This window comes from Harmonia axyridis, chromosome 6, assembly GCF_914767665.1.
Source record: "Harmonia axyridis chromosome 6, icHarAxyr1.1, whole genome shotgun sequence".
NCBI classification, from domain to species: Eukaryota; Metazoa; Arthropoda; class Insecta; order Coleoptera; family Coccinellidae; genus Harmonia; species Harmonia axyridis.
In genome coordinates, this window is record NC_059506.1 from 18857766 (window position 1) to 18883262 (window position 25497).

Here is a 25497-nt window from a genome sequence, read left to right on the forward strand (position 1 = left end):
TTTTTGTTTGAAGGGATTACCCTCTTCAACTAGAATAACGCACACTAACTAGTGAACATATAATAAATAAAACAGTGATTGCAGCAGACTCAAATATCTACAAATGTACATTGTATCATCCCTTAATTCGTAAAGTGGGAAATATGGGTTTTCTATTTGTTATCATATTTTACAGGTAGAAGTGGGATGAGCTCATGTGGGTGGAAGAAGAAAACAGACACAAAACTATTACGGAGAGCACCCTATGGAGTATATCTACATAGTAAATAGCTTATTTCAGCAAGTGCAACAATCAATTCCACTCAAACCACTATTTCGAATTTTCAAAATATAAGGGTTGAAAAAACTACCCCTGGATCTCAAGGGAAGTCAATCATCTTCTCACAGTTTATTCACATCGTTGATAGTAATCTACATTCCAAATATAGTTATGCTCCGACGCGTATTTCCGAAGTTACGAATTTTCGAAATATAAGGGTTGGAAAAACTACCCCTGGATCCCTAGGGAAGTCAATCATCTTTTCACAGTTTATTCACATCGTTGATAGTAATCTACATTCCAAATATAGTTATGCTCCGACGCGTATTTCCGGAGTTACGAATTTTCGAAATATAAGGGTTGGAAAAACTACCCCTGGATCTCAAGGGAAGTCAATCATCTTCTCACAGTTTATTCACATCGTTGATAGTAATCTACATTCCAAATATAGTTATGCTCCGACGCGTATTTCCGGAGTTACGAATTTTCGAAATATAAGGGTTGGAAAAACTACCCCTGGATCCCTAGGGAAGTCAATAATTTTTTCACAGTTTATTCACATCGTTAATAGTAATCTACATTCCAAATATGGTTATGCTCCGACGCGTACTTTCGGAGATACGAATTTTCGAAATTTAAGGGTTGGAAAAACTACCCCTGGATCCCAAGGGAAGTCAATCATCTTTTCACAGTTTATTCACATCGTTAATAGTAAACTACATTCCAAATATAGTTATGCTCCGACGCGTATTTCCGAAGTTACGAATTTTCGAAATATAAGGGTTGGAAAAACTACCCCTGGATCCCTAGGGAAGTCAATCATTTTTTCACAGTTCATTCATATTGCTAATAGTAAACTACATTCCAAATATAGTTATGCTCCGACGCGTATTTCCGAAGTTACGAATTTTCGAAATATAAGGGTTGGAAAAACTACCCCTGGATCCCAAGGGAAGTCAATCATCTTTTCACAGTTTATTCACATCGTTAATAGTAAACTACATTCCAAATATAGTTATGCTCCGACGCGTATTTCCGAAGTTACGAATTTTCGAAATATAAGGGTTGGAAAAACTACCCCTGGATCCCTAGGGAAGTCAATCATTTTTTCACAGTTTATTCACATCGTTAATAGTAAACTACATTCCAAATATGGTTAAGCGTACTTTCAGAGTTACGAATTTTCGAAATATAAGGGTTGTAAAAACTACCCCTGGATCCCAAGGGAAGTCAATCATCTTTTCACAGTTTATTCACATCGTTAATAGTAAACTACATTCCAAATATAGTTATGCTCCGACGCGTATTTCCGAAGTTACGAATTTTCGAAATATAAGGGTTGGAAAAACTACCCCTGGATCCCAAGGGAAGTCAATCATCTTTTCACAGTTTATTCACATCGTTAATAGTAAACTACATTCCAAATATAGTTATGCTCCGACGCGTATTTCCGAAGTTACGAATTTTCGAAATATAAGGGTTGGAAAAACTACCCCTGGATCCCAAGGGAAGTCAATCATCTTTTCACAGTTTATTCACATCGTTAATAGTAAACTACATTCCAAATATAGTTATGCTCCGACGCGTATTTCCGAAGTTACGAATTTTCGAAATATAAGGGTTGGAAAAACTACCCCTGGATCCCAAGGGAAGTCAATCATCTTTTCACAGTTTATTCACATCGTTAATAGTAAACTACATTCCAAATATAGTTATGCTCCGACGCGTATTTCCGAAGTTACGAATTTTCGAAATATAAGGGTTGGAAAAACTACCCCTGGATCCCAAGGGAAGTCAATCATCTTTTCACAGTTTATTCAAATTGCTAATAGTAATCTACATTCCAAATATGGTTATGCTCCGAAGCGTACTTTCAGAGTTACGAATTTTCGAAATATAAGGGTTGTAAAAACTACCCCTGGATCCCAAGGGAAGTCAATCATCTTTTCACAGTTCATTCACATCGTTAATAGTAAACTACATTCCAAATATAGTTATGCTCCGACGCGTATTTCCGAAGTTACGAATTTTCGAAATATAAGGGTTGTAAAAACTACCCCTGGATCCCAAGGGAAGTCAATCATCTTTTCACAGTTCATTCACATCGTTAATAGTAAACTACATTCCAAATATGGTTAAGCTCCGACGCGTACTTCTGTAGATATGAATTTTTCAAGTTAGACTGATAATATTTTGAATAAAAACGTTGCTAAAATATCCCGAGATCTATAGAAAATCAATATTTCCTCCAACGGATACTCTGAATACTATACGGAACCCACTTCCTGAATTTCTATCCGATCTAGTGAATAGTTCCATAATAAATCGTCTTTTTGCCGCACGCCACTGGTCACCGCCTTCGGGTGTTTCCGTCAAACAGTCTGCTGGAAACGGTCTGCCAAATTCACACCGGTAGATCATGTCCTCCTGTCATAAAAAATCGACCTGACTGGGTGGTCTCACTAATCCTGATTCGTTTTTGAGTTATTGAGGGTGGACACTTTTAAATGAGACACCCTATATACTGAAATTAAGGTATTTAGATGGAATGCTGCCACCGTGATTTTCATCCCGAAGCCAAGAAAGGACGAGAAAATCTCCCATTACTACTGCCCTATCAGCACCCTGTCATCCATTGGAAAATTAAAGCAAAAACCTCAGAAAGGCTCTCTGCCTAGAGATTTTGAAGCCGGAGCCAGAGTGTGCTGTCGACTCCTCTATATTCAACATGCACAGCCTACTTCCCCATCTCTGAACTTCGCTAGTAATAAACGCAGATGACACTGCAATCATGACCAGGTCAAAAGTCCCTGGATTTGTCAACCAAATGCCTTGAAGACGATGCAAGCCTCCTGGAATAAGGGTGGAGTATAGGATAATCAAATTGAACCCAGAAAAAAACGCTGCTCTTCTCTTGTCACGCAGATTAGTAAAACCGTTGGGGAATGTCCAAATGTACGTACGTCATACCCCTGGGAAACTCAAGTGATATAATTGGGACTAATCCTGGATTTGAAAGTCACATACAACTAGCACCTATATTATGACATTTGAAAGGAAAAAAGGTGCTTACCAAATTGTCTTCGCTGCTCTTTTGCTTATCTTATTTAGATGCCGATGTCCATCCCACTGTCATCTATTCTTCAAAGTGCTGAGCTTTAGCGTTACGCAACAAGTTACAGATCATTCAAAATAAATTCGTCGGGACCGCCTTCAACTCACCATGGTTTATTTTCATTAAAGGTGTCCTTTCTGAATGCATCTAAAGGTAACAGGCAATCCCAATTCCCGCCATTTAACCCCTATCAGAACAGGATACAGAAGTCTATGACTCGTATATTTCAAACAGAGGGTTTTGCTTGGGTAAGACTGTCGTACTGTTCGACATTTCATAAAGTAGTTTGTACATGAAGTTCCCCTGTTCAATCGGAATTTGATGAAAAAATTCCAGAAACGTCGAGCAAAAATGTCCAGTTTGCACATAGCGATCTACTACTCTAACCACAAAATCGATAGGGAACAACTCCCGGTGGATTCCGATACAATTATTGATAGACGATGTAGAATGAAGATAATTTCAAAGACCGAATACAAAAAAAAAGAACAAAAAGAAAATAAAATAACTTCAAAGACCACAAGTAGAAAACAGACACAAGAGAAATTTTGCTTTCTCCGAAATCAACTGTAGAAAAAGTGTTAAAAATGCGACAAATGTAGTAAGATATAAATTTCAATATATCAATAAACGTGAGATTCTAAGATATTATTATGATTAAACCCTTTTTTAAACCGACAATCTTAGATCAGTCAGAAGTTTAGAGCTTGTGCAAGTAATAAACACTGCGCACTCGTTAGCAAAACCTGAAAATATTTCGGCCAGGGCTCGAACTTCAACCTAAACACCCATGTAATAAGTTAAATAATTAGAAAGGTGGTCCTTGCCACTACACCAAAAGGCGAGTATAAACATCACTCTGTATTAAAATAAGATGAAAATAAAATAAATAAGCGGAGATATATTAATGCAAATGTACTATATAGACTAATGAAGATATTCTGTATTATCCGACGGAGCAGATGCTCTATTAGATAATTACTGAACTGAACAAAAACAATAAAAAGAAATTTAGTCCGAGCCAATAAATAATATAAGCAACAGTCATCCTCCAAAACAGCGTATACGCTAAAAGGTAAAACCAGATAATAATAATTTTCTACTGTGTAAATTAAAATTCTTTATCATCAGTTGATTGGACACGATATATTTATTTGGAATGCTGTTGATTAGAACTTCAGTTAAGAGGATTGTCAATGATTCATTTATAATTATATTTTATTGGTTAACATTGGCTAAGTGGTTAAAAATGAGTTGGATAAAAACATTGCAGTAGCGAATCAATGATGATTCTCATCCTGTTAATTCACAACGTAGGAATGACTCATAAAAAAAACACTGCATTCTTATTTCAACGAATAATTACAAATGTAAATTGAACTGAGATGTCTCATTTTTATAAAATACATTAAATGTACACTTCGCACCACTAAAAATTACGCAAAAGTTTAAGATACATTTTCGTCAAAACTACTTGCTCCATTTGGACGTTCTTTTTTTTTAAAGGCATGTAATTTGAATAATGGTTACTTTATATTTCGTTGTTAATAATGGGGGATAAGGTCAACAAGGATAGCATCATCAAGTTTCATTTCAAAATAAACATTGATGAAAACAAAAAATGTCAAAATAGAGAATACCTACAGTATTCATATATGATATCAACATAAGTTTGGTTGTTTATCTACGTATTTGTTGAGCATAATGAGAAAATCACGTTCAAGTTAAAAGCGAGGTCAAAAGCTTCTCTTTGATATTTTTTAATTGATGATTTTTATCTGGCTGCTCAAACCTGTAATTCAAAAATTCGTCATTAAACATTATAATTGTTATTTGCTATTTGAAGCTGCAATACACACTCAGTCTAAAAAGAATGGTGAACACATACATCATTTGATCATAGAACATAATTATTATATGTTATTTTTTTGTTTTATCTACGTAATATTAGTTGTTGGTTTCAATCAATCAAAAACAAACTCTTACAGTGTCATAATTTTTATGTACGAATTCTTCAATCTTTATTCTTTCATTAATTCATAATAATATTATGCATATAATCATTAAAACTAATTGTATACAATTTATGTATGTATTGAGAATTGTCAACACTGATATTGCAGAGGTGAAAACTGATATCGACATCGTAAAATTTGACATTTTTTGTGTTATTGGGTAGGTGTTTTGTGTTATATGTACTCATAACGTTTTGATGTACAAGCACAATTTTTGTAGTTTACAGTAAATTGAAAATTTCATCTCTGTCAAATTATGGATTTAACTCATGCAAATTTTCGGGCTATGGAAATTATGACATAACTTAAGAAAAATGTATCTATGAACTCAATTCAACTTTTAGCGATGAAGCACCATTTGAAGCCACTGTATATACAGTCCAGTCCAGCTAACTACGTCCATGTTTGAATTCAGTGTACCAGCTATACAGGGTCTTTCACGAGGAACCTCACCCATATTTATACGGGAAACTACTGAACGTATTTTCATGAAATTCAGCACTTATAAGTATTTCACGATGCTGATGAAATCTAAAATATTTTCAAGGCATGAGCCCCTCCGGTTTTTCCGGAAATGACGTCAACTTCCGTTTTTCAAATTAGAACACCATTTTTTTATTACAGAAATAGATTCCTTAGAAAATTTCAAGTTATTTTGATGTAACATTTTTCAGTTTTGGTTGGAAAATTCTCTCTGAACGGGAAAATTCGAAAAAAAAATCGAAAATAGAGCTCCGCTGAAACAAGCATAACTTCGAGGTTTTTGGATGGAAAATTTTCATTTTTTGGATTTTTCAAGATGTAAGATTGATGTATCCACTTTAGAAATCGAAATCGCGATTCATGATACAGGGGGTGAAAAAATCGCTTTCAAAGTTAGGGATGACAAAATCGTGAAAAATCAATTTTTTCAAATTAGAACCCCATTTTTTTATGGCAGATATTGAATCTACGTTGAAAAATAATGTGAGTGTATGCATCACACCCTTGCCCTAAAATGGATATTTCCTGAGTTATTAACAAAAAACTGTTTTTCGTCTTGAATTTTCAGCTATTTCTTTTCCCTTCACGCCAAAAAGATGAAATTTTCAGGAACGAAAATATGCAAGAACTGTAATTTCGTTGTTCTCATCTTCTACTACACTTTTTTCTCTGTGTATAGTTTTCTCAACGAAAGATCCGACATTTCTCAAGTTTATCATGGTTCTGTTAATTGTATCTCTCGTTGGTCTGGGTCGGTCAGGAAACCTCTCAATGAACAGTCGAATCGTTCTATCTACAACTTTATTACATTCTACATGAAGTAGAATGAGATTTAAATAATCTTCATTGGTAAAATTAGGCATAGTGATCGATTTTATAACTTAATACGAATTATCACCAAATTAATCGTAAACACAAAATGCTACTGAATAAAGAGGAATTTGGCAGATGTAATTAATGATATCTATCATTAAAAAAAAAAAGGTGAAACATGGTAAGTTTTTGCATATGGTTCATAAGGAATTATTCATTTATCACTGGAGAGAAAACCGATGGCCGATTAGTTGAAATAAAGAGGTTTCCGATACAAATTCGAATCAAAATTCGCCATCTATTTAGGAACAACCTGTAACTTTTTTCTCTTGCATATTAGGGTAGTAAAATCTAAAACATGGTTTAAGTAACAGTTCCTGAAAATTTCATCTTTTTGGCGTGAAGGGAAAAGAAATAGCTGAAAATTCAAGACGAAAAACAGTTTTTTGTGAATAACTCAGAAAATATCTACTTTAGGGCAAGGGTGTGATGCATACACTCACATTATTTTTTAACGTAGATTCAATATCTGCCATAAAAAAATGGGGTTCTAATTTGAAAAAATTGATTTTTCACGATTTTGTCATCCCTAACTTTGAAAGCGATTTTTTACCCCCTGTTTCATGAATCGCGATTTCGATTCTTAAAGTGGATACATCAATCTTACATCTTGAAAAATCCCAAAAATGAAAATTGTCCATCCAAAAACCTCGAAGTTATTCTTGTTTCAGCGGAGCTCTATTTTCGATTTTTTTTTCGAATTTTCCCGCTCAGATAGAATTTTCCAACCAAAACTGAAAAATGTTACATCAAAATAACTTGAAATTTTCTAAGGAATCTATTTCTGCAATAAACAAATGGTGTTCTAATTTGAAAAACGGAAGTTGACGTCATTTCCGGAAAAACCGGAGGTGCTCATGCCTTGAAAATATTTTAGATTTCATCAGCATCGTGAAATATTCATAAGTGCTGAATTTCATTAAAATACGTTCAGTAGTTTCCAGTATAAATATGGGTGAGGTTCCTCGTGAAAGACCCTGTATAGCTGGTACACTGAATTCAAACATGGACGTAGTTAGCTCAAGGACGAAATTAAAGAAGCTCGTCGAAAATACGATTTGTGTCGGAAAATATTGATGTTGTGCGAAAACTAATTGAAGAAGATGTTCATGTGAAATGTTTAAGCTCTGTACAAGTTGGATTCCACATTTGCTGAATGATGCTCGAAAAATTTCTGGTGTCGATTGGTGCCGTAAAATGATTTCGAAATGCGACTGTGGTGCATCCAAAGCGGTATACAACATCGTCGTCGTGGATTTATGCAAACGAGCCAGAAAGAAAAGGCCAGTCGGCAGTTTGGGTGTTTCAATGTGAAGCAAAGCGAACAGAAGTTGTTCGTTCTCGAAGCGTTAAAAAACAGATGGTGGCATCTTTCTTCACAAAGAGTGGTGATTTTGTAATTGTGGCTTTTGAAAATCAAAAGACCGTTAATTCAGAGTGGTATGAAACCATTTGGTTGTCTGAAGTTTTCGGTAAATTCAGAGAAACAAACCCAAAACTACGAATCATCTCGTATCAAATGGAGGCGTCTTTCTTCACGAAAACTAGTCCGGTGGAAATTGTGGCTCTTGAAAATCAAAAGATCTTTAATTCAGAATGGTATCAAGCCATTTGTTTGTTTTCAGTAAATTGAGAGAAACAAACCCAAAACGACGAATCATCTTGCATCATGACAATGCGAGCTCACACACTTTAAATGCAACGAATGAATGACACACAAAAAATCAAATTGAAGGGTCATCCGCCTTACAGCCCCGACTTGGCACCGAATGATTCTTCTTCTTCGTGGATAACGATTTTCATCGCCCGAAGATGAGGTTGAAGTCTTCAGAACGCTTGTTTTAGTACTACCATATTTTGGCAAAAATGTTTCGAATGATGGTTTTATCGCATGCAAAAGTGTATATATTTTAAAGGCGATTATTTTCAGAAGCAAAATATTTTGCATCGAAATCGCTTGTTTATTTTTTTATCCTCAATACATAAATAGTAACCTCGAATGTTCACCTATATGTATAGGCTGAAGGATATATGTATGTGCAAAAAAAAAAAAAATTAACGAGCGATTATTTGATCTACACCAGATCACCCACAACGCACACCATACAAATCAGTTATCGCCGAATAATTTAATTCTCTCATTTCCAACAAGCTTGTTACGCCAACGGTCACGAGATCTGCCATCGGTGATTATCATTCTCTATCGAGAATTCGCAGGTTATAAACACCTTTTTTTTCAAACGTATAATAACAACGTCATATTTCGACTGACAGGATTATCGAAAAGTTCTACTTTTCTTTTTTTCATCAAGCCAATTTCAACCAACTATTCTACTTGAAAATCAAAATTACTTGAGCTTGACTTGATTTTAGATATTTATTGCTTGACTTGAAATCAAGCTACTTTATATAACTTGAGCTTGATATGCACGGCTTATATTTCTGCAATCTCGTGCGCGCATGGACTAAATAAGGAGATTCCTCGAGCGCTGAGAGACTGAAGCATTCGCCAATATGACTTTATTAATAGTTTTCTCACATTTCTATGAAATCTATTGTTAGTTTCAGAAATATCTTTCCAAACTTGGCTGAAATAGCCGAGGATTTTTTATCGACGCCAGCATCTTCAGCTCCAGTTGAAAAACAATTTTTCAGAGCTGCTCTTACAGTTACAAAAACCTGCAATAGGTTAGGACACAAATCTATAAGGTGCCTCATATGTAGATACTAGATGAAAAATTATGAAATCAAACAAAGCCTGGAGGTTTCCCAATATTAATTTGTGTGAATCTGATATATTCTCGCACGACTTTGTTCTACAAAATGTGGCAAAATGAACAGATTAGCCTCAGAATTGGAAAAATCTAATTTAATGGTAATTTTAGGATCTCCAAGCTTTTATGATTTTAAAAACGTTCAAAAAAATTGCATATTTCATTCGGAGAAGAAGTGACTTTTCATGGCTCGCTTGAATTACCCGCCTCACTCCGTTCGGCTGGTAAACACAAGCTCGTCATGCAAAGTGGCACTTCTCTTTATGAAATAATATACTATTTATCAATTGATTAATTCTTCATATTTCAATCGGACGTTGTTACATCAAGTAAGCGGAAATACGAATAAATCAGTGGACACTTGGGTGGGGGTTGCAGGAGGAACCTCGATGCGACAGCTCATCTGCATTCCTCAACGTAGCTACCAACTGATATCTACGTGACACGCAATTATGCAGGTATGCCAACCGAACCAATCCCTGGTAAATGAACGGTATTTACCTGCCGTATCTGCTCGCTTCGCCCAAGTCTCACCTCGGGTTTCGTTAGTTGAGAGAGCAACGCGGGTTCATCGGATATCGGCTGATGAAATTCGGTAGGAAAACTGATATTTGATTACAAGGGTGTTGGATGGAAGCGACTCTCCAACGAGGATATGGCCGGCGACGCGAAAAAGGAAACCCAACATCTGAATATGTTCGTATATGGTGCACAATATACAGTATCAAGTAACAACTATAGGCACTAGCTGACATAGAAACTACAACACCCAGAAGGAGCTGTTTAAATTAATTTTTTTTTTCTGGTAAAAGGTAAAACATAGATAGAATATCAAGGAGCAAATAGTTGAATTTGAAGGAAAAAATCGTGAGTTTTCTCATGTAAACAATTTTTGTTACTTGAATATTGTAGCCGTTTCTTGCAAGATTTTTAAATTTCACAAAAAACTAGCTGTTCAAGGATATCCAAAGTCGATGTTTAGTTGTTGTTAAGATGCCTAGAGCACGTGTACGCGGAATTTATCGCCAGTTTCGACCAAGTCTCGCCTCGGGTTTCGTTAGTTGAAAGAGCAACGTGGGTTCATCGGATATCAGCTGATGAAATTGGGTAGAAAAACTGATATTTGATTACAAGAGTGTTGGATGGAAGCGACTCTCCAATGAGGATATGGCCGGCGACGCGAAAAAGGAAACCCAACATCTGAATATGTTCGTATTAGATGCACAAATGTGCAGCATCAAGTAACAAATATACTAACTGACAAAGAAACTGACACCTGGAAGAATCTGTTCAAATTTAATTTTTTTTTTTTGTAAAACATAGATAGTATAGCAAGGAGTGAATGATTGAATTTGGAGAAAAAAATCGTAAAGATTTTTTTATGTAAACATTTTTTGTTACTTGGGTATTGTAGTCGTTTTTCGCAAGTTTTTCAAATTTTACAACAAACCAGCTGTTCGAAGAGATCCAAAGTCGATGTTTAGTTGTTGTTAAAATGCCTAAAGCACGTGTACTCGGAATTTATCGTCAGCTAAGTGAATTTGAAAGAGGTCTATGACCGATTTGCGACAACTCGATCTTTGGCTGATGAGTAGTTAGTAGGAGAACAAAGCCATCCTATAACTTAGCTCAGCAGTGCAAAAAGTAGTTCATGAGCAGTTCACGTCACTAAGCTTAGGCACATTCACATCATTGCTGTCCGGGGAAGAAGAAACACAGATTAGGCCGAATGCCAGGAGTTGAGGCGACATATAGCGTTAGCCGCGAATGCAGATAAAGGGCCAAAATGATTTCGAGATTAACAAAAATCGGCTAATCTGAGATCCGGAGACTCGAGAATAGATAGACCGTAAATGACCCTCAGGTCACTAAACAAGGGACAGTTTCTAAGGATGTGGTCGCTGAACTGTGGGCGACCACATGTACAGTGTTCCTCCTCGACCAGACCCAGCCTGAACAGATTACCTTTGAAAGGACCAAGGCCTGAAATAAAACAGGCCAGAAGGAAACTTGGGCGAAACCAAGGATCGTTGGAAATAAAATGAACATGAAATGAACAGAGGGAATCCAGTCAAAGGTACAACGACCCGAGTCAGACGTCTCCCAGTCCAACTGCCAACAAGAAGCGAAATGGCGCAGTGAAACATCCATGGACCGACGGATCGCAGAGGCCCTACCAGGGTCGTCCAAGGACACGGATGGAATATAGAGCTCTACGGAACGAAATTCAAATTCTCTCCTCAGAAAATAAGCTGCAGCTTATAATAGTTAGCGGGTAAACTACCCGTCATAACTTGAAGAGAAGATGTGGCTGCAGTTCGATACGGAGAAGAAATAAGGAGGAGGAAATGCCGTTGAGCCGACAGAATGACCCGTCGGACATGGGAATAACCCAGGCGGTGATACCATGCGGAGGCACAATAAGAAATTATTGGCAGAAAAATACCTTTATAGAAGATGATCAGAGACCGAACCTGATCACCTCCTAATGCTCGTCGAAGACGAAACAGCCCGGAAGCCACCACCTGGACCTTTTGACGCAAGGCCTTAGCGTGAGGAATAAAAGTCAGGCCAGAGTCAACCACCACGCCAAGGTATCTATACTCCGATGACCAGCGAAACGAGTCCATAGGGCATTGAATTGTTGGAGGACGTCTACGGTCGAGAAAGCCCCTCAACATGACTGCCACAGACTTGCCCTAGAAGATGGAAAGCCTGTTACGGCTAAGCCACTCAAGCACCAAATCAATAAGGCGCTGAAGGGCTTCTTCGAACAAGCGCCGACTGTCAGCGCTAACAACCAGGGCTAGGTCGTCTGCATACCCTATGGCAAGGCCACAGTCTCCCGCCATCAGGAGAAATAGCAGCTCATCAAAAACCAAATTCCAAAGAGAAGGTCTCAGAATGGAACTCTGGGGGCAGCCTCGGGTCAAAGCACGTCGAAGTATTTGTGATAGGGATTCACGGCTTGGCTTGATATTCAAGCTACTTGACTGCAGCTCAAGCTCAAGTAGCTTGAGTTGGACTTCAAACTCAAGTTGAGTAATAGTTTTTTTTTGTCAAGTCGAGTATTTATTCATTAAGTACTTGACTCAACATTGAAAAACTACTACTTGACTTGAACTTGAGTTGATTTCAAGTCAAACTCAAGCTACTTGACCTTGAGCTGAGTAGCTTGAATATCAAACGAAGCTGTGAATCCCTAGTTTGTGAACATTTTAGTTAACATCCGAAATAAACATTCTAATGAAAGTCAATGATATTTGAAGGCTAATTTTCGATAATTCCTACGAATACATTTCCATTGACAAAATACTGAGAAATGACTTTGATCCACTAGTTAATTTTATCGCGTAGAATATTCGGCTTACAAAGAAAATATTTAGAAAATCAAACTCCGAAACTATTAGTTTAGTTTTTGGGTCTAAAAACCTAAACAAACGTGTTCCACGCGATACAACGTAACTAATGTATTCAATTAGGCCTAAAGACTCCGTATAATGAATAACTTCATCCACGGCATCAATTTCACAAAACTGACGCTAATGTTTGGAAAGAAAATTGCCCTCTCTAAATAATTGAAAGTTCCATACGATACTAAAAACCCTCTCGAAGGTTATAAGAAGTCTCCGACCTATCCCCCGAGTGGTCTGAAGAAATTAATGACCCAAGATATTAAAAAAGTGAACGGTCCTTCAGTAGGCCGGGTATTCGTGAAAAACGCTTTTAAATCTTTTAAATACCTGTTCTGTCGCTGCTGAAAAATCTTCTGAGACGTTATGGCACAGAGATTTTCTGTCGAATTGACGACAGGGGGAAAAGAATTCTGCATAATGAAACTGTTAGGGTGGCAGTTGAATTCAATTGGAATATAGTTGAACGGTTGGATTCTTTTCATCGCTCAGTGATGGATGAGTTTTTTCGAGGAATACGAAACATTTTTCTATTAAGGCTAGGGGAAAGACTTGCTCAGATTTACCTGCTTTTCAATGAACTTTTTTAGTAATCAGAGACAATATTCCAAACAGTATACATTGAAAATTATTAGTATAGATAAATAATCAGAGTGTAGGAATGTAACTCCTACATTCTTCGCGACATTTTCAAAGTTCAAGTTATAAAATAATTTTCCCAAAAATCGACAAGAATATTCTGTTCCACTTCATTTTTTAGTGAAGACTTTTCCAATGAGAGGTTCCATTTTGAATACCCCGATATCTGGGCAGCTGTTATTTTGAAGGTGTCATCATTTGTAAAATTGCACAAGTTCAACTTGAATATTTGAGAATGACTTGAGTTTGACTTGAAATTAAGTCAAACTCAAGTCAATTTTTCTGAAAAATAATAAAGTTGAATCAAATTGGAATATGGCTACAGGTTTGAAAATTCAAAGTGTTTGTCAAACTAGTTTGAAAGGGTTTGAAAAATAATTCATCTAGTAGATATATCTTGAACGGGTAAAATATTTATGTTAAATATAGGTACAACAACAACAATAAAAAATTAAAAAAAACACTATTCAAACTTTTTTTAATCAACTTCAAATTGTCACCTCAAAATTCTACGTGAAAAGTAAAGTTCTTACACAAGTACTTCTTACAAATTAAGTGAATTCTGTTAACAAGAAATCTGGAACTGGAGCCCCCTACTGATGAAAATCACAATTACAATAAAACAAATCGCATATTTTTTACTTTAAGAATGAAGGAGCTGTCGTCCAAAACTATTTTGACAATTTTGGATCCAACGGTTTATGTTGTTACAAATACTACTTTATCCGGAGTTGTTGCTTCCTGCAAAAATTCTACTTCCCACAAGTTTTTGGGGTTCTTCATCAAATGTCGTTGAAGAACTAGTTTCACTATTTTTACATAATTTGGACTTTCCAATTTTCATTGTTTTGGAATCGCCTGCCGCAACATCAAAGAAATCTGCTCGGAAATCTGTATATTTCTTTTTCTTGTTGATAAATTTTGCCTCATCTACAGATTTTTCCTCATAGTTTTTGCAGGGGGGGGGGGTCTTCAAAATCACTCACTTTGTTTTAGTACGTATTCCGAGCTGCATGAGCTACATGAAAAAAGTTCAGGTTCAGACTTTCGTGTTCAAACACAACGCACAACACATGAAATATGTATATAAATAATTTGCGGAATGGCAGAGTACAGGTTGAGACACGTTGCGCAATATGATACTCAAACTCCAAACTATTTGAAGAAGTTTGATTTCAAGCCAAACCTAAAGATACAGAAATTAAATCAAGTCAAGTTTGTTAGTGAAATCAAACTACATAGTTTGATTTGAATGCATCTGTAATCATTAGAGATGTAAAACTACGCCATCGCTAAAAATGAAACGATAGACGCTTCACCAACGCATTGAAAATGTTAAAATTCATTATAAAATGGTGAACATTAAATGCTTAATGTCATCAAGCGTAGGAAGATATCCTATCTGGGCCATGTGATGAGGGGAAGTCGCTATCGAATTCTGCAATTGATAATCAGCGGCAAAATAGAAGGAAAGAGGGGTGTAGGAAGAAGACAAGCCTCCTGGCTCGGAAATATCCGAGAATAGACCGGAATAAGAAATGCTGGTCAACTTTTGCATATGGCACAGGATCGAAAAGCATTCTCAATGGCGATCGCCAACGTCGGACAAAACTGACAGGGCACATGAAGAAGAAGAAGAAGAAGAACATTAAATTTGCAGTTACAGTTCGCATAACTATAGCACTTTTGAAGTGAAGTGAAACACCTTGTCGGCGGGCAATAGTGATACTGGTGGAAAAATTTAGAAAGAATATTGTTGCAGTAACCGTAATATTGACGAAAACCTAGGTTTGTCGATTCCTCGTCGATCATGGGAATTAGGCATTCTACAAATGAAGTTACACCGTATTTTGCATGAAAACCCAGGTATTGAGGATTTTAAAGTTCAATGAAAAACTCAGCCGATTGGTACCAGCAAAGTTGAGTCTTCGCTGATTGAGTCCTTGAAATGCATCGAAATGTTCAGGATTTTCATCGAAAAATCATCTTCAGTGATAAGGCCCGTTTTCACCTCAGAGGCTACGTTGATAACGAGAATTGTCAAGTACTCGAAAAATCCAAGAATTATTGTTGCAGTCTCCATCCTCAAAGTGTCACTGTTTGGAGCGATTTTTGGGTTACTTCTTCATGAGAATTGTTTACAAAAAAATTGTTATTATCCTCTACGTTCCGAAGATATTTGTGTTACCTATTAAGCACTATACAATAGGACAGTCGACAAACAAGTATGGAGTTTCAGGGAAGTCTATAAACTAGAGTCCAAAATCTTATGCTTTTGAGTACTTACAAAAAATTTCATCGTTCATGCCAAACAATCTATAAATCTTCATTTTGCTGGAAGTTATATCGAAATATTTTGTTAAGGTGATTATGCTTCACTATAACGTATGAAATATTTCCACTTTATTTTTGAAGCTATATATCACTTAAGAGAACGTTTTATTCGTCTTCAACATTTCGAGAACGATGTTGTATCTTCAAATAAGTAAAACTTAAATTTCATATATTCGTTCGTTTTTGAGCCAGTTATGGAGTGCAAATTAACAATATGTACATTTTTTGCACTTGTTCGATAATGAAAATATAATAGAATTCCCAATTAGTTAGAATGACTCTCGCAAAAGAAAATTTTACAAGATCGTTATCGAGGCAACAGTTGTACGCGATACTGGAGTCAACGGTAGTGTCGGTTTCAATGACATGTCTAGTAGTTAGAAAACCATTAGTACATCATACAAAGCAGCGTGCAACTAGATAATTATACATATTGTTCTGATTTCTGTTTTCTACTCCACAGATTTAGGTTAAGTCGTCGGATTTTATTATAAAGCAAAGAATACCAATTTATAATTACGTAAGGAAAAAGGATTCTGGTTAAAAGATGAGAAATGATCGAGTTTTCCTATAAATGTGCTATTACCCAGGAAATAGTCAGTGTATTGTATCAATTATTGTGTTTCGAAATCCTAATAATTCATTACATATTTAAATTATCTGAAATCTTCACTAATTCTCACCCTTTTCACATTTTATTTTCAGTTTATCTATTATGTTATGTTATGGAATGATCGATTCGGCTAAAAAGTCAAGTCATTAAAACGAATTCCGATGACAACATTTCAAGAATGTTTCAGGTGTGCTTGCTTGAAAGACGATTTAATCAAAATTCGAGCATCAAGATTCACAAAGAAAACAAAATAGTCTGAAGTATATGCCTTGATATATGAACAAAACAACCATCATAAAAAATCTAGTTGGAAAGAGAAAACTTGAAAAAAATTACTAAAATTGACTTTACAGGATCGAAAGATTCTTCAAAGTTTTTCCAAAAAAGTTATAATAAGAAATCAAACTTAATCATTCAATAAAGTTGAAAAGGAAAAGACATTGGTAGCCAATGCAAATGCAAGTATCTTAAACTTGCATCATTGGGCAATGAATAGGGAAACGGGTAATTACCCCCACCCCTCTAACACTTTCAGAATATAAAATTTCAGAATTCTCGCGAAGACGAAAAACGGAAATTTTTCTATAAAAATGAACCAATAATCATTTCACTTTTCTTTGAAATCAGCACGGCAGTAAAAATATAAGCCTTTACCGTTTATGAGGTTATTATCGCTTTCAAGATGATTACTTTTATTGCATTACGAGCACGTCCACGTTCGGGGTTTATTATTTTCCTTCATCTATCCGCTTTGTCACCCCTTGTTTTGCCATCAGTGATTTTTGTATTCGTCATGGATATAGAGATACCTCTTATGTTTTCGGTTTTTTGTATCATTCTCGTCACGCAATTTCAAAACGGTGCAGTTTGTTAAAATAATTGTTTAGTACCTGATGAAATTTTTTTTCGGTTATCCCCAAGAAAAAAAAAGATCTACGCCGTTGTCAACGGTCTCGTTCTTTTACTTTTTAGACTGCATCGGAAGCTATAGTTTCCTAAAAATTGCTTTATTATTTATTTCTTAAATTAAATTGAATACCCAATATTTCCTTCATTAAAGATTTCCGAAAGGGGTTGAGATTTTGCGTGCATATAAGAAATAACAATTAAGCTTCGTGCAAAATTTTGTGTTGATGGCGGCGGCACAACCATAGCAAACACTAGCACAGTACAAGGCACACTATCAAAAATGTGAAAGCACTGACGTGAAGTTAGAAGCTTGTGAGCGCTCGTCAGTGATGCGCCAACTCTAGATCACAACGCTTCCAGATTGTTTAAATTTACTTTGAAAAAAATAAATCGAAGTTCATCGAGCACCTCGTCCATTTTAAGGGCAACATAATCGTTTTTCGCACTAATTTTACTCTTCTCGATTCAAAACCATCAACAAGATAAATAAATGAGCCTAGCGAAGAGAATATTGCTGCTGTAGCTAGAGGTTTTGAAGAAGACGCCGAAATGTCGATACATCGCCGTTCTAAACTTATAGGCCTTGGTCCTTCGACTACGTGAAAAATTTTACGTGAGGATCTAGACCAACATTGACGACATTTGGTTCCAACTTGCCATATAGCATACAGCGTACTTAACCATTAATTTATTGCTGAATCAATTTGGTGACAACTTTATTCCCAGAAGTTGTCCTATTAACTGGCCCCCTCGTTCATTCCCATCGTTTTATGGGGCTATGTTAAGGGGGGTTTATACCACGTGACTTTCTCGTGATCTGCCAAAGTTCAACTACCCCCGTCTCCTCAGCGTTTTTAAAATCTCACTTCTTTTCAGGTTGAGTAAAGCAAACTCAATCGTTCCTCTGATTTACCGTCTTTTCTACCACATGCAAGAATTCAAAATACGTTTTTATGTCTTTATTTTTCATTTTAGAAAAAAAGCATTTTCAGCCTTCGAAAGATTTTTTGTATAATAGTGTTATTTGGAAATTCATTAAAATATAAATGTTTTTCGCGAAAGTAATATTATGCATATATTTATTTTCCAAAAAAAAAAATCAAATTCTTTTCATTTTCCATTCCAAAAAAATTATAAAAAGGTACTTTCTGCAATGACGAACTTTTTAAAATGAATAATAGTGAAAACTTCATATAAATCGATGGTCTTAGCGTAAAATAAAGCGTACTATAATTTTTGAACTGATCGCTGAAACGGTATAGACCCCTCACAGGTTTATGCCAACAAAGCTTCTACTCTTGAAGTATTGGAGCGTATATTCAATCCACCATTGACGGCATACTGCCAGATTTATTAGAAAAAGTAATGAAAAATTGCACTGATCGAATGGACTATGTAACTCGTATAGCCGGAAATCATATTTTTAAATATGAATGCCATGAAATAATCACCAGATTCGTTCCAACAATATTTCTGTTTTGTATTTTTATTATGGTTCTTAAGCTCTCAAAAAAGAAAAACCCTTATACTTCTAACTTATGATTAGGAGAATATCATTCCGTTTCATCAAACCGGCCCAATAGCCAAATTTGAACTTAATTAAAGAAATTATACATCTCAATTTCAATGTTCAATCTATAAATTCTTTCAAATTTCTTGAATTCCATCCAAGTTCGATCGACCTGTTCAACAAGCATGTTATCGATTGTTAAACAAAATAAACATTCCGATGACTCAACGAAAAATTCATAATTGAGTAATAATAGCATTGAATCCTTGAAATTAATTGAAGACCATTATATTCGCACAGATGCCACCTTCTCATAACTAACTAGAGTATCTACCTGTCGATGATCACCTGTTATTCCACAAATCATCTTTAGAGTATTGTTATATTTTCTCGGTCATGAAATATGCCGGATGGTACTGCGCGGTATCCATTCCATAAAGTTATTACAGATAGATTTGTATTTGTTATTGTCCGAAGCCTCGTTTGCCAAGGCACGAATGGTGCAAGCTGTTTACTACTGACCTAGAAATCGTACAAATACCACAATGCTACAACCATATCGACCAGGGGAAATCATTTTTGTTTATTATTCCACGAAGTAAAGGCTCGATTTCGATTGGAACATACGGTTAGCGAGATGCACTACATTTTAATCAGTCGGAGATGTGCAGACGACCCGCTTTCATGCACATTTGCGTTGATTAGCGAAAACGTTTACAAGAAAATACAGCGGTTATAAAATACTTCTAAATTGTGATGAAGCTATCGTTCACGTCAAACTCGTTTTATTCTACTCACAAACTCGAATTGACTTGAAAATCAAACATTTTATGTAAAAAAGTTTGACTTGATGATATCTGTAAGATCTTTAGGTTTGGCTTGAAATCAAACTTCTTCAAACAGTTTGAAGTTTGAATATCATATTGCGCAACGTATCTGAACCTGTACTCTGCTACTCTGCAAATTAGTTACGAGTTCATATTTGAAAGGATACGCTTGGCTTGTTTCGTTTTTGTTATGTAGGTGAATTGTGCGTTATGTCTGAACTCGAAATGTCTGAACTTAAACTTTTTTCTCATGCAGCTCGGAATACGTACCAGAATAAATTGAGTCTGATTTTGAAGATCCCCCTCCAAAAACTACGAGAAAAAATCTGTAGACTAGGCAAAATTAATCTAAAAGAAAGAGAAATATACTGATTTTTTTTTTTGATGTTGCGGAAGGTGATTTCAAAACAATGAAAATTGGAAAGTGCAAATTATGTAAAATAAAGAACAACGGTATAAACTGTCAATAGTGGAACTAGTTCTTTACAGACATTTGATGAAGAGCCACAAAAAATTGTGGAAAGTAGAATTTTCGCAGAAAGCAACACCTTCTGGATCAAGTAGTATTTGTGGTAGTTATAACGTAAAACGTTGGATCCAAAATTGTCAAAATAATTTTTGGACGGCAGCTCCTTCATTCTTGAAGTTAAACATATTCCGTTAGTTTTATTGTACCGTAATTTTTATAAGCAGGGGGCTCTCTAGTGCCAGATTTCTTGTTCACAGCACTCACTTAATTTGTAAGAAGTACTCTCGGAAGTACTGAATTAAGAACTTTACTTTTCACGAAAAACTTTTAGGTGACAAGTTGGAGTTGATTAAAGAAAATTTGAAATAGTGTATTTTCCTATTGTATTAAATTAATTTAAGTAGTTGTTGTACCTACTTCCTATATTTAACATAAATATCCTACCCGTTCAAGGTATATCTACTAAAAGGGTTTGAAAAATAATTTCAAACTCTTTTAAACGTGTTTGACAAACAGTTTGAATTTTCAAACCTGTAACCATTGTCCAGTTTGATTGGACTTGAATCATTTGTCAGAAAGATTGACTTGAGTTTGCAAGTCAATCTCAAACATTCAAGTCAAACTTGTGCAACTCTAGTTGAAATCTCCAAAAAAATTAATAAGTTGATAAGCGTACTTTTTTATCAATAATTCTTCAGCTAAATGCTCGAAAATAAAATCCTTCTACTGAAGGTATTCTACTGAATGGATTAATCATCAGAAATGTTGAAATAGAAAATGACTTGTTTTTGTGCTTTTTCAATGATAATGTCTACGTGTGAAAAAATAGATAGAGATATGGATAAGTGTGAAAGACAACTGTAAACAAGGAAACTATATTTTTTGGAACAAATGACGTTATTAGAATACAAGGTGCTAAGGTGGTCCAATTTGAACATATTTCATTCTATAATGAGTGCAACTTCACACTTCATGATCGTGCTAATCGTCAAAATTGCCGTTATTGGTTTAGTCAGAATACTCACTGTATCGGAGAAGAACATTTTCTTCTCGATTTTCTTATTGATTGTGATTCGAATGAGGACAGTTTTTTTTTCACCATGACTTCTGAAGAATTATTGCATCTTCATAAACCCTGTTTATGTTCAACTGAATTTTTAATTAACGGGGGATAACTCGGAGGAGAAGCATACCAATTACCAATGCTTCTGATGCGGTATATCACAAGACATACCAATGTCTTCTGATAAAAAATTGAAAATTCCCATGCAAAAATCTGAAAGTACATAATTACTATTGAAATGAAGCCTTATTGGAAAAAAATTCAAGATTTTTTCTCGGATTTTGGACAAATTTTCTGGGAAAATATGCAAATAGTACATTAAAGAAATGTAGAATTCAAAGAGTAACCTGATTATGAATTAAAAACCTGGGTATGGTCATCGTATATCAAAATATTTATCAATAAAAAGGTTCAAACAGCAATTCTTAATATTCCTTATATTGAGAAAGATCTATTGAATCTTTTTTACAGCAAAATCTTAATTTTTGGAACTCCCTGCTAATCCAAGAATATTGAGAAATTGAAATTACAATTGTAAGAAAAAACTGAAAAATGTTTGCCAATCACTTTAGGAATATTTCTACTGGTAGATACAGGGCCCATAATAATTATAGATAAATCTTTCCACGTTTTGCAAGAGGAGACACAAATAATTAATTTAAAATTTTGCAACTAGAACATTTTTGAAATAATGAACTGAAATAATGTTGTGAAAAATTAATGCCAAGAAAGACGATAACAATATCTTCAAGAGAAACATTCGAAATATATTTTTCAGTGAAGCTCCAAATGAGCAATTTTCAGAAATGAAAGGAGTAAGTGGTAATCTCGGTGGTAATTGATACAAATTCATATTCTGAAAGTTGAATCACCCGGCATACGTAAAAGTCTCGGTAAAAGTTTTGATCTATGCTACATTTAGACGTAGGAGCATGTAGGAGCGATGACCCGGTAAACATGACATTAAGGAAAATTCAGGATCCGTTATTCTTATAAATATTCCTAATAATCACACTGAAGAGCCTCTAAGGATTTATCGTGTACAAATTATACGAAAAAAAATACGTAAACCCTCACTCCAAAAATCCAAAATTGTATACCTACACTTGTTTGAAATACTCTCATAATAGAATACGAAATATATGCTGAGAAATGTAAACCCAGGATTATGTTATTCCAAAAAATCTAATGATATTTTCAAAAATTCGGATAATTTAGTTTTCGGCGCGGTATAAGCCTAATTCAAAGCGAATCATCATAAAAAATTATTCTTCCTTAAGGTTGATTACCAAATATTGTTTATAGGCCTCGATAATATCTAATTCATTCTCGAAAAAACGGTATATGAATTTTAATAAATGTTAATAGAGGAATTGAATTAAAAAAATCGTTTTGCGAGGAGAACTATTACTCTAATACATATTATACACAGGGGGTTCCAACTCGGATTTCAATATTCATGGGGATGATTTTCGGGCCCATTTAAAGAAAAAAACTTTATATGAACATATGTCCTAAAGTCTAAACGTCTTAACTTTTGAGATACAGGGTGGTAAAGTTTTCAAAAATAAAAAAAATTAAATCTGTATTCAATTATGAGCAAATTTGATCTCTTAAATTTTTTTAGTCCGACGCACAGGTTTCATTTAAAAAAGTAAAATCTATGTATGTCTCTGCATGGTGATATTGTCATATGTATGTATTAACGATATTGTTATGATCATGCACAGAAACAGTTTTTATTTTTTCAAGCGAAATCTGTGCGTCGGTTTGAAAAAAGTCAAGTGATCAATTTTGGTAAAAAATGATTGGGAATTTAAAAAATAATTTTTATTTCAGCAGAAATATGTGGTGTACCATCAATGTCTGCCAAAATAGGCAGGTCAAATAACGTACGAACGCCACTGGTGAAAATTTAAAAAAAAGTGTTGCATTAAAAGCTGCCTCTTGATTCATAGTACATGTTACACAAATTTCATTGAAATATCTGAAGTATTAATGTAGATATTAATAATAAATGATTTATTTTCAAAAACTTTACCACCTTATACCTCAACAGTTGAGACGTTTAGGACATATGTTCATATCAAGTTTTTTTCTTAAAATGGGGCCAAAAATCACCCCCATAAATATTGACATTCAATTGGGAAACACCCTGTATATATGGTTCCGTACTATATTCAACTCTACATTATGACGTGAATGTTTAACAACTAATATATCATACTAAATCATTTTATTTTTCTGAAATTTCGTAGTGCCAAGAGTAAAGGTTTAAATTCATTAATATAGTTATTCTGATTTTCTTTAAAAATATCGAACTTCAACAAGTAACAAACTTTCAAAACAGGGAGACAAATATGAGACGACAATTTGAAAGAACCTCAGAGAAACCTCGTGACATTATAATGCGAGTTCAAATTTCAATTTCCCTCACGCTTGTATATACTAATTACTAACAAGAAATCCATTCACAATCAAAACAAAAAGCACTTCAAGCGCGATCAATTGGAATGCATTTATTTACCCTTCATCCTCATCCTCATTGGCCACTAGCTCTAACATGTGTAACTTCAGCATGATAACAGCGTCCTCACATGCTGCACCACAACAAAAACACGAAACAAAACAAACCAACCGAAAATTCCAAGATTAGGACCGAACGTCAAAGAACAAACATAAACAACAATCACTCGAACACTTCCAGATAAAACAGTCATGAAAATCAAGATGTGAGCGCGGGCATTTAACTTTAACAACGCGAGGTGGCTACGCCGGCCAAGCGCCCGACCAAGACGCCCGGATCGGGGGAAACACGGAAGAAGAAGATCGATGGAGACGATCCGCGATTTTCAAGGTTGGATTCGACACCCACGAACAGTAAATCAAAGTTTGAATACCGGAGAACACTCTTTCAGTCTCTTGGATGGCAGTACCACGAGTGTATGTTTCCGTAGCGATTTGATTGTTGCCTATGTTTTACAGATGGTCTGTAACAGGCGGTCTCGATGTTTTGAAGAAGTGGGAATGGTGTTTCTATTACAACTTGCGTTATAAGATCGAGTGGACCACTTTAATTAGCTTGATAAGAAAGTTTGGACGACAATTATTATTCGGAAACAAGTTCAGAGCCAGCCTTCGGTGCGCCATAAGTTCTCATTATGCAACCGTATTGAATAAGTTTCCTTGGCGAAATTGAATTAACAGGTGATATATAAATCGAATTTGTGTTAACACTGATTTTTCGGTGTAGAAATAAATAGTTGGCCGCTGTTTTCATTCAAAGTAATTATCTTGTGAAAAAAGTCTTTATTATAGTAATATCTATAATAATGGGTAGAATTAACACAGCACAACGTTTAACTATACATGGTGATTCACCAGGATGGCCCATTAGACGTTTATGGAAAAATAATCATAATTTTGAGCTGAAAATTTGCATATTGGGGCTTGAGACATGATCTTTCTCTCTAAAATATTTTCAGATCTCTACAAACAAACTGCTACTTCCTTATTTCAAATGGCACACCCAGTATATCATTGCATCGTTAGATAGCTTCTTTGACGACAATTTCGGCAATATCCAATACCTTGGGTAAAAACTCAACGGTTCATGAGTTAATGGGATTCTTATGAAAAATGGTGGCGATGAGGACTGACATTTTTTGGATATTCCGGCAGAAAAAGGTTTCTTTCGAAAAATTTGTTTTCTTTTTCGATTCTGCAAATACGTAGTAATATGAGACTTTTTGCGGTTTGGATCAAGAATGTACAAGGTGTTTACAAGAAGATCATGAACATGGTCAAATTCATCAAAACTCAAGATTTTCAAGAAACAATATTTTTTATTATTTCAATCGATTCTACGTCCAAAAATAGTGGAGGCTACTTGAGCAAACTGCAGGAAAAACCGCAATTCCTCACTGTGTGGAGTAGTCTGTGACTTCCGGAAAACACAGAAAGAAACTGAAAGTCGATGTTTAGGAAACTAAATTTTACATTTCATGAATTATAATTAATTTTCCGTTGGGATTGTTGAGGAATCCATAAACCAATACAATTTTCAATTACGAATAATTAATTTCAATTTTTGAAATGTCAAATTTATTATGGAAACTCAAATTTAAGTTTCTTTCTATGTTTTCCGGTCACAGACACACAGTTATAAAATGCGGTTTCTCCTTATTTAAGGTTCTTCCTC

At 35.2% G+C, this 25497-nt stretch overlaps 1 protein-coding gene across 5 annotated transcripts in view; it reads right to left on the bottom strand.

Annotated features, from left to right (window-relative positions):
- Positions 1–25497, bottom strand: part of LOC123682992 (rap1 GTPase-activating protein 1) — a 514048-nt gene that overhangs the window by 397686 nt on the left and 90865 nt on the right. Inside the window, exon 1 of one of the 5 annotated variants that reach the window (XM_045621876.1) lies at positions 23824–24229. The exons of the other annotated variants lie outside the window; for them this stretch is intronic. Within the exon in view, the coding sequence (XP_045477832.1) occupies positions 23824–23876 (53 nt within the window). The 5' untranslated portion in view covers positions 23877–24229. Of the gene's footprint in view, positions 1–23823; positions 24230–25497 lie in introns of those variants that run through there. 5 annotated transcript variants of the gene reach the window in all.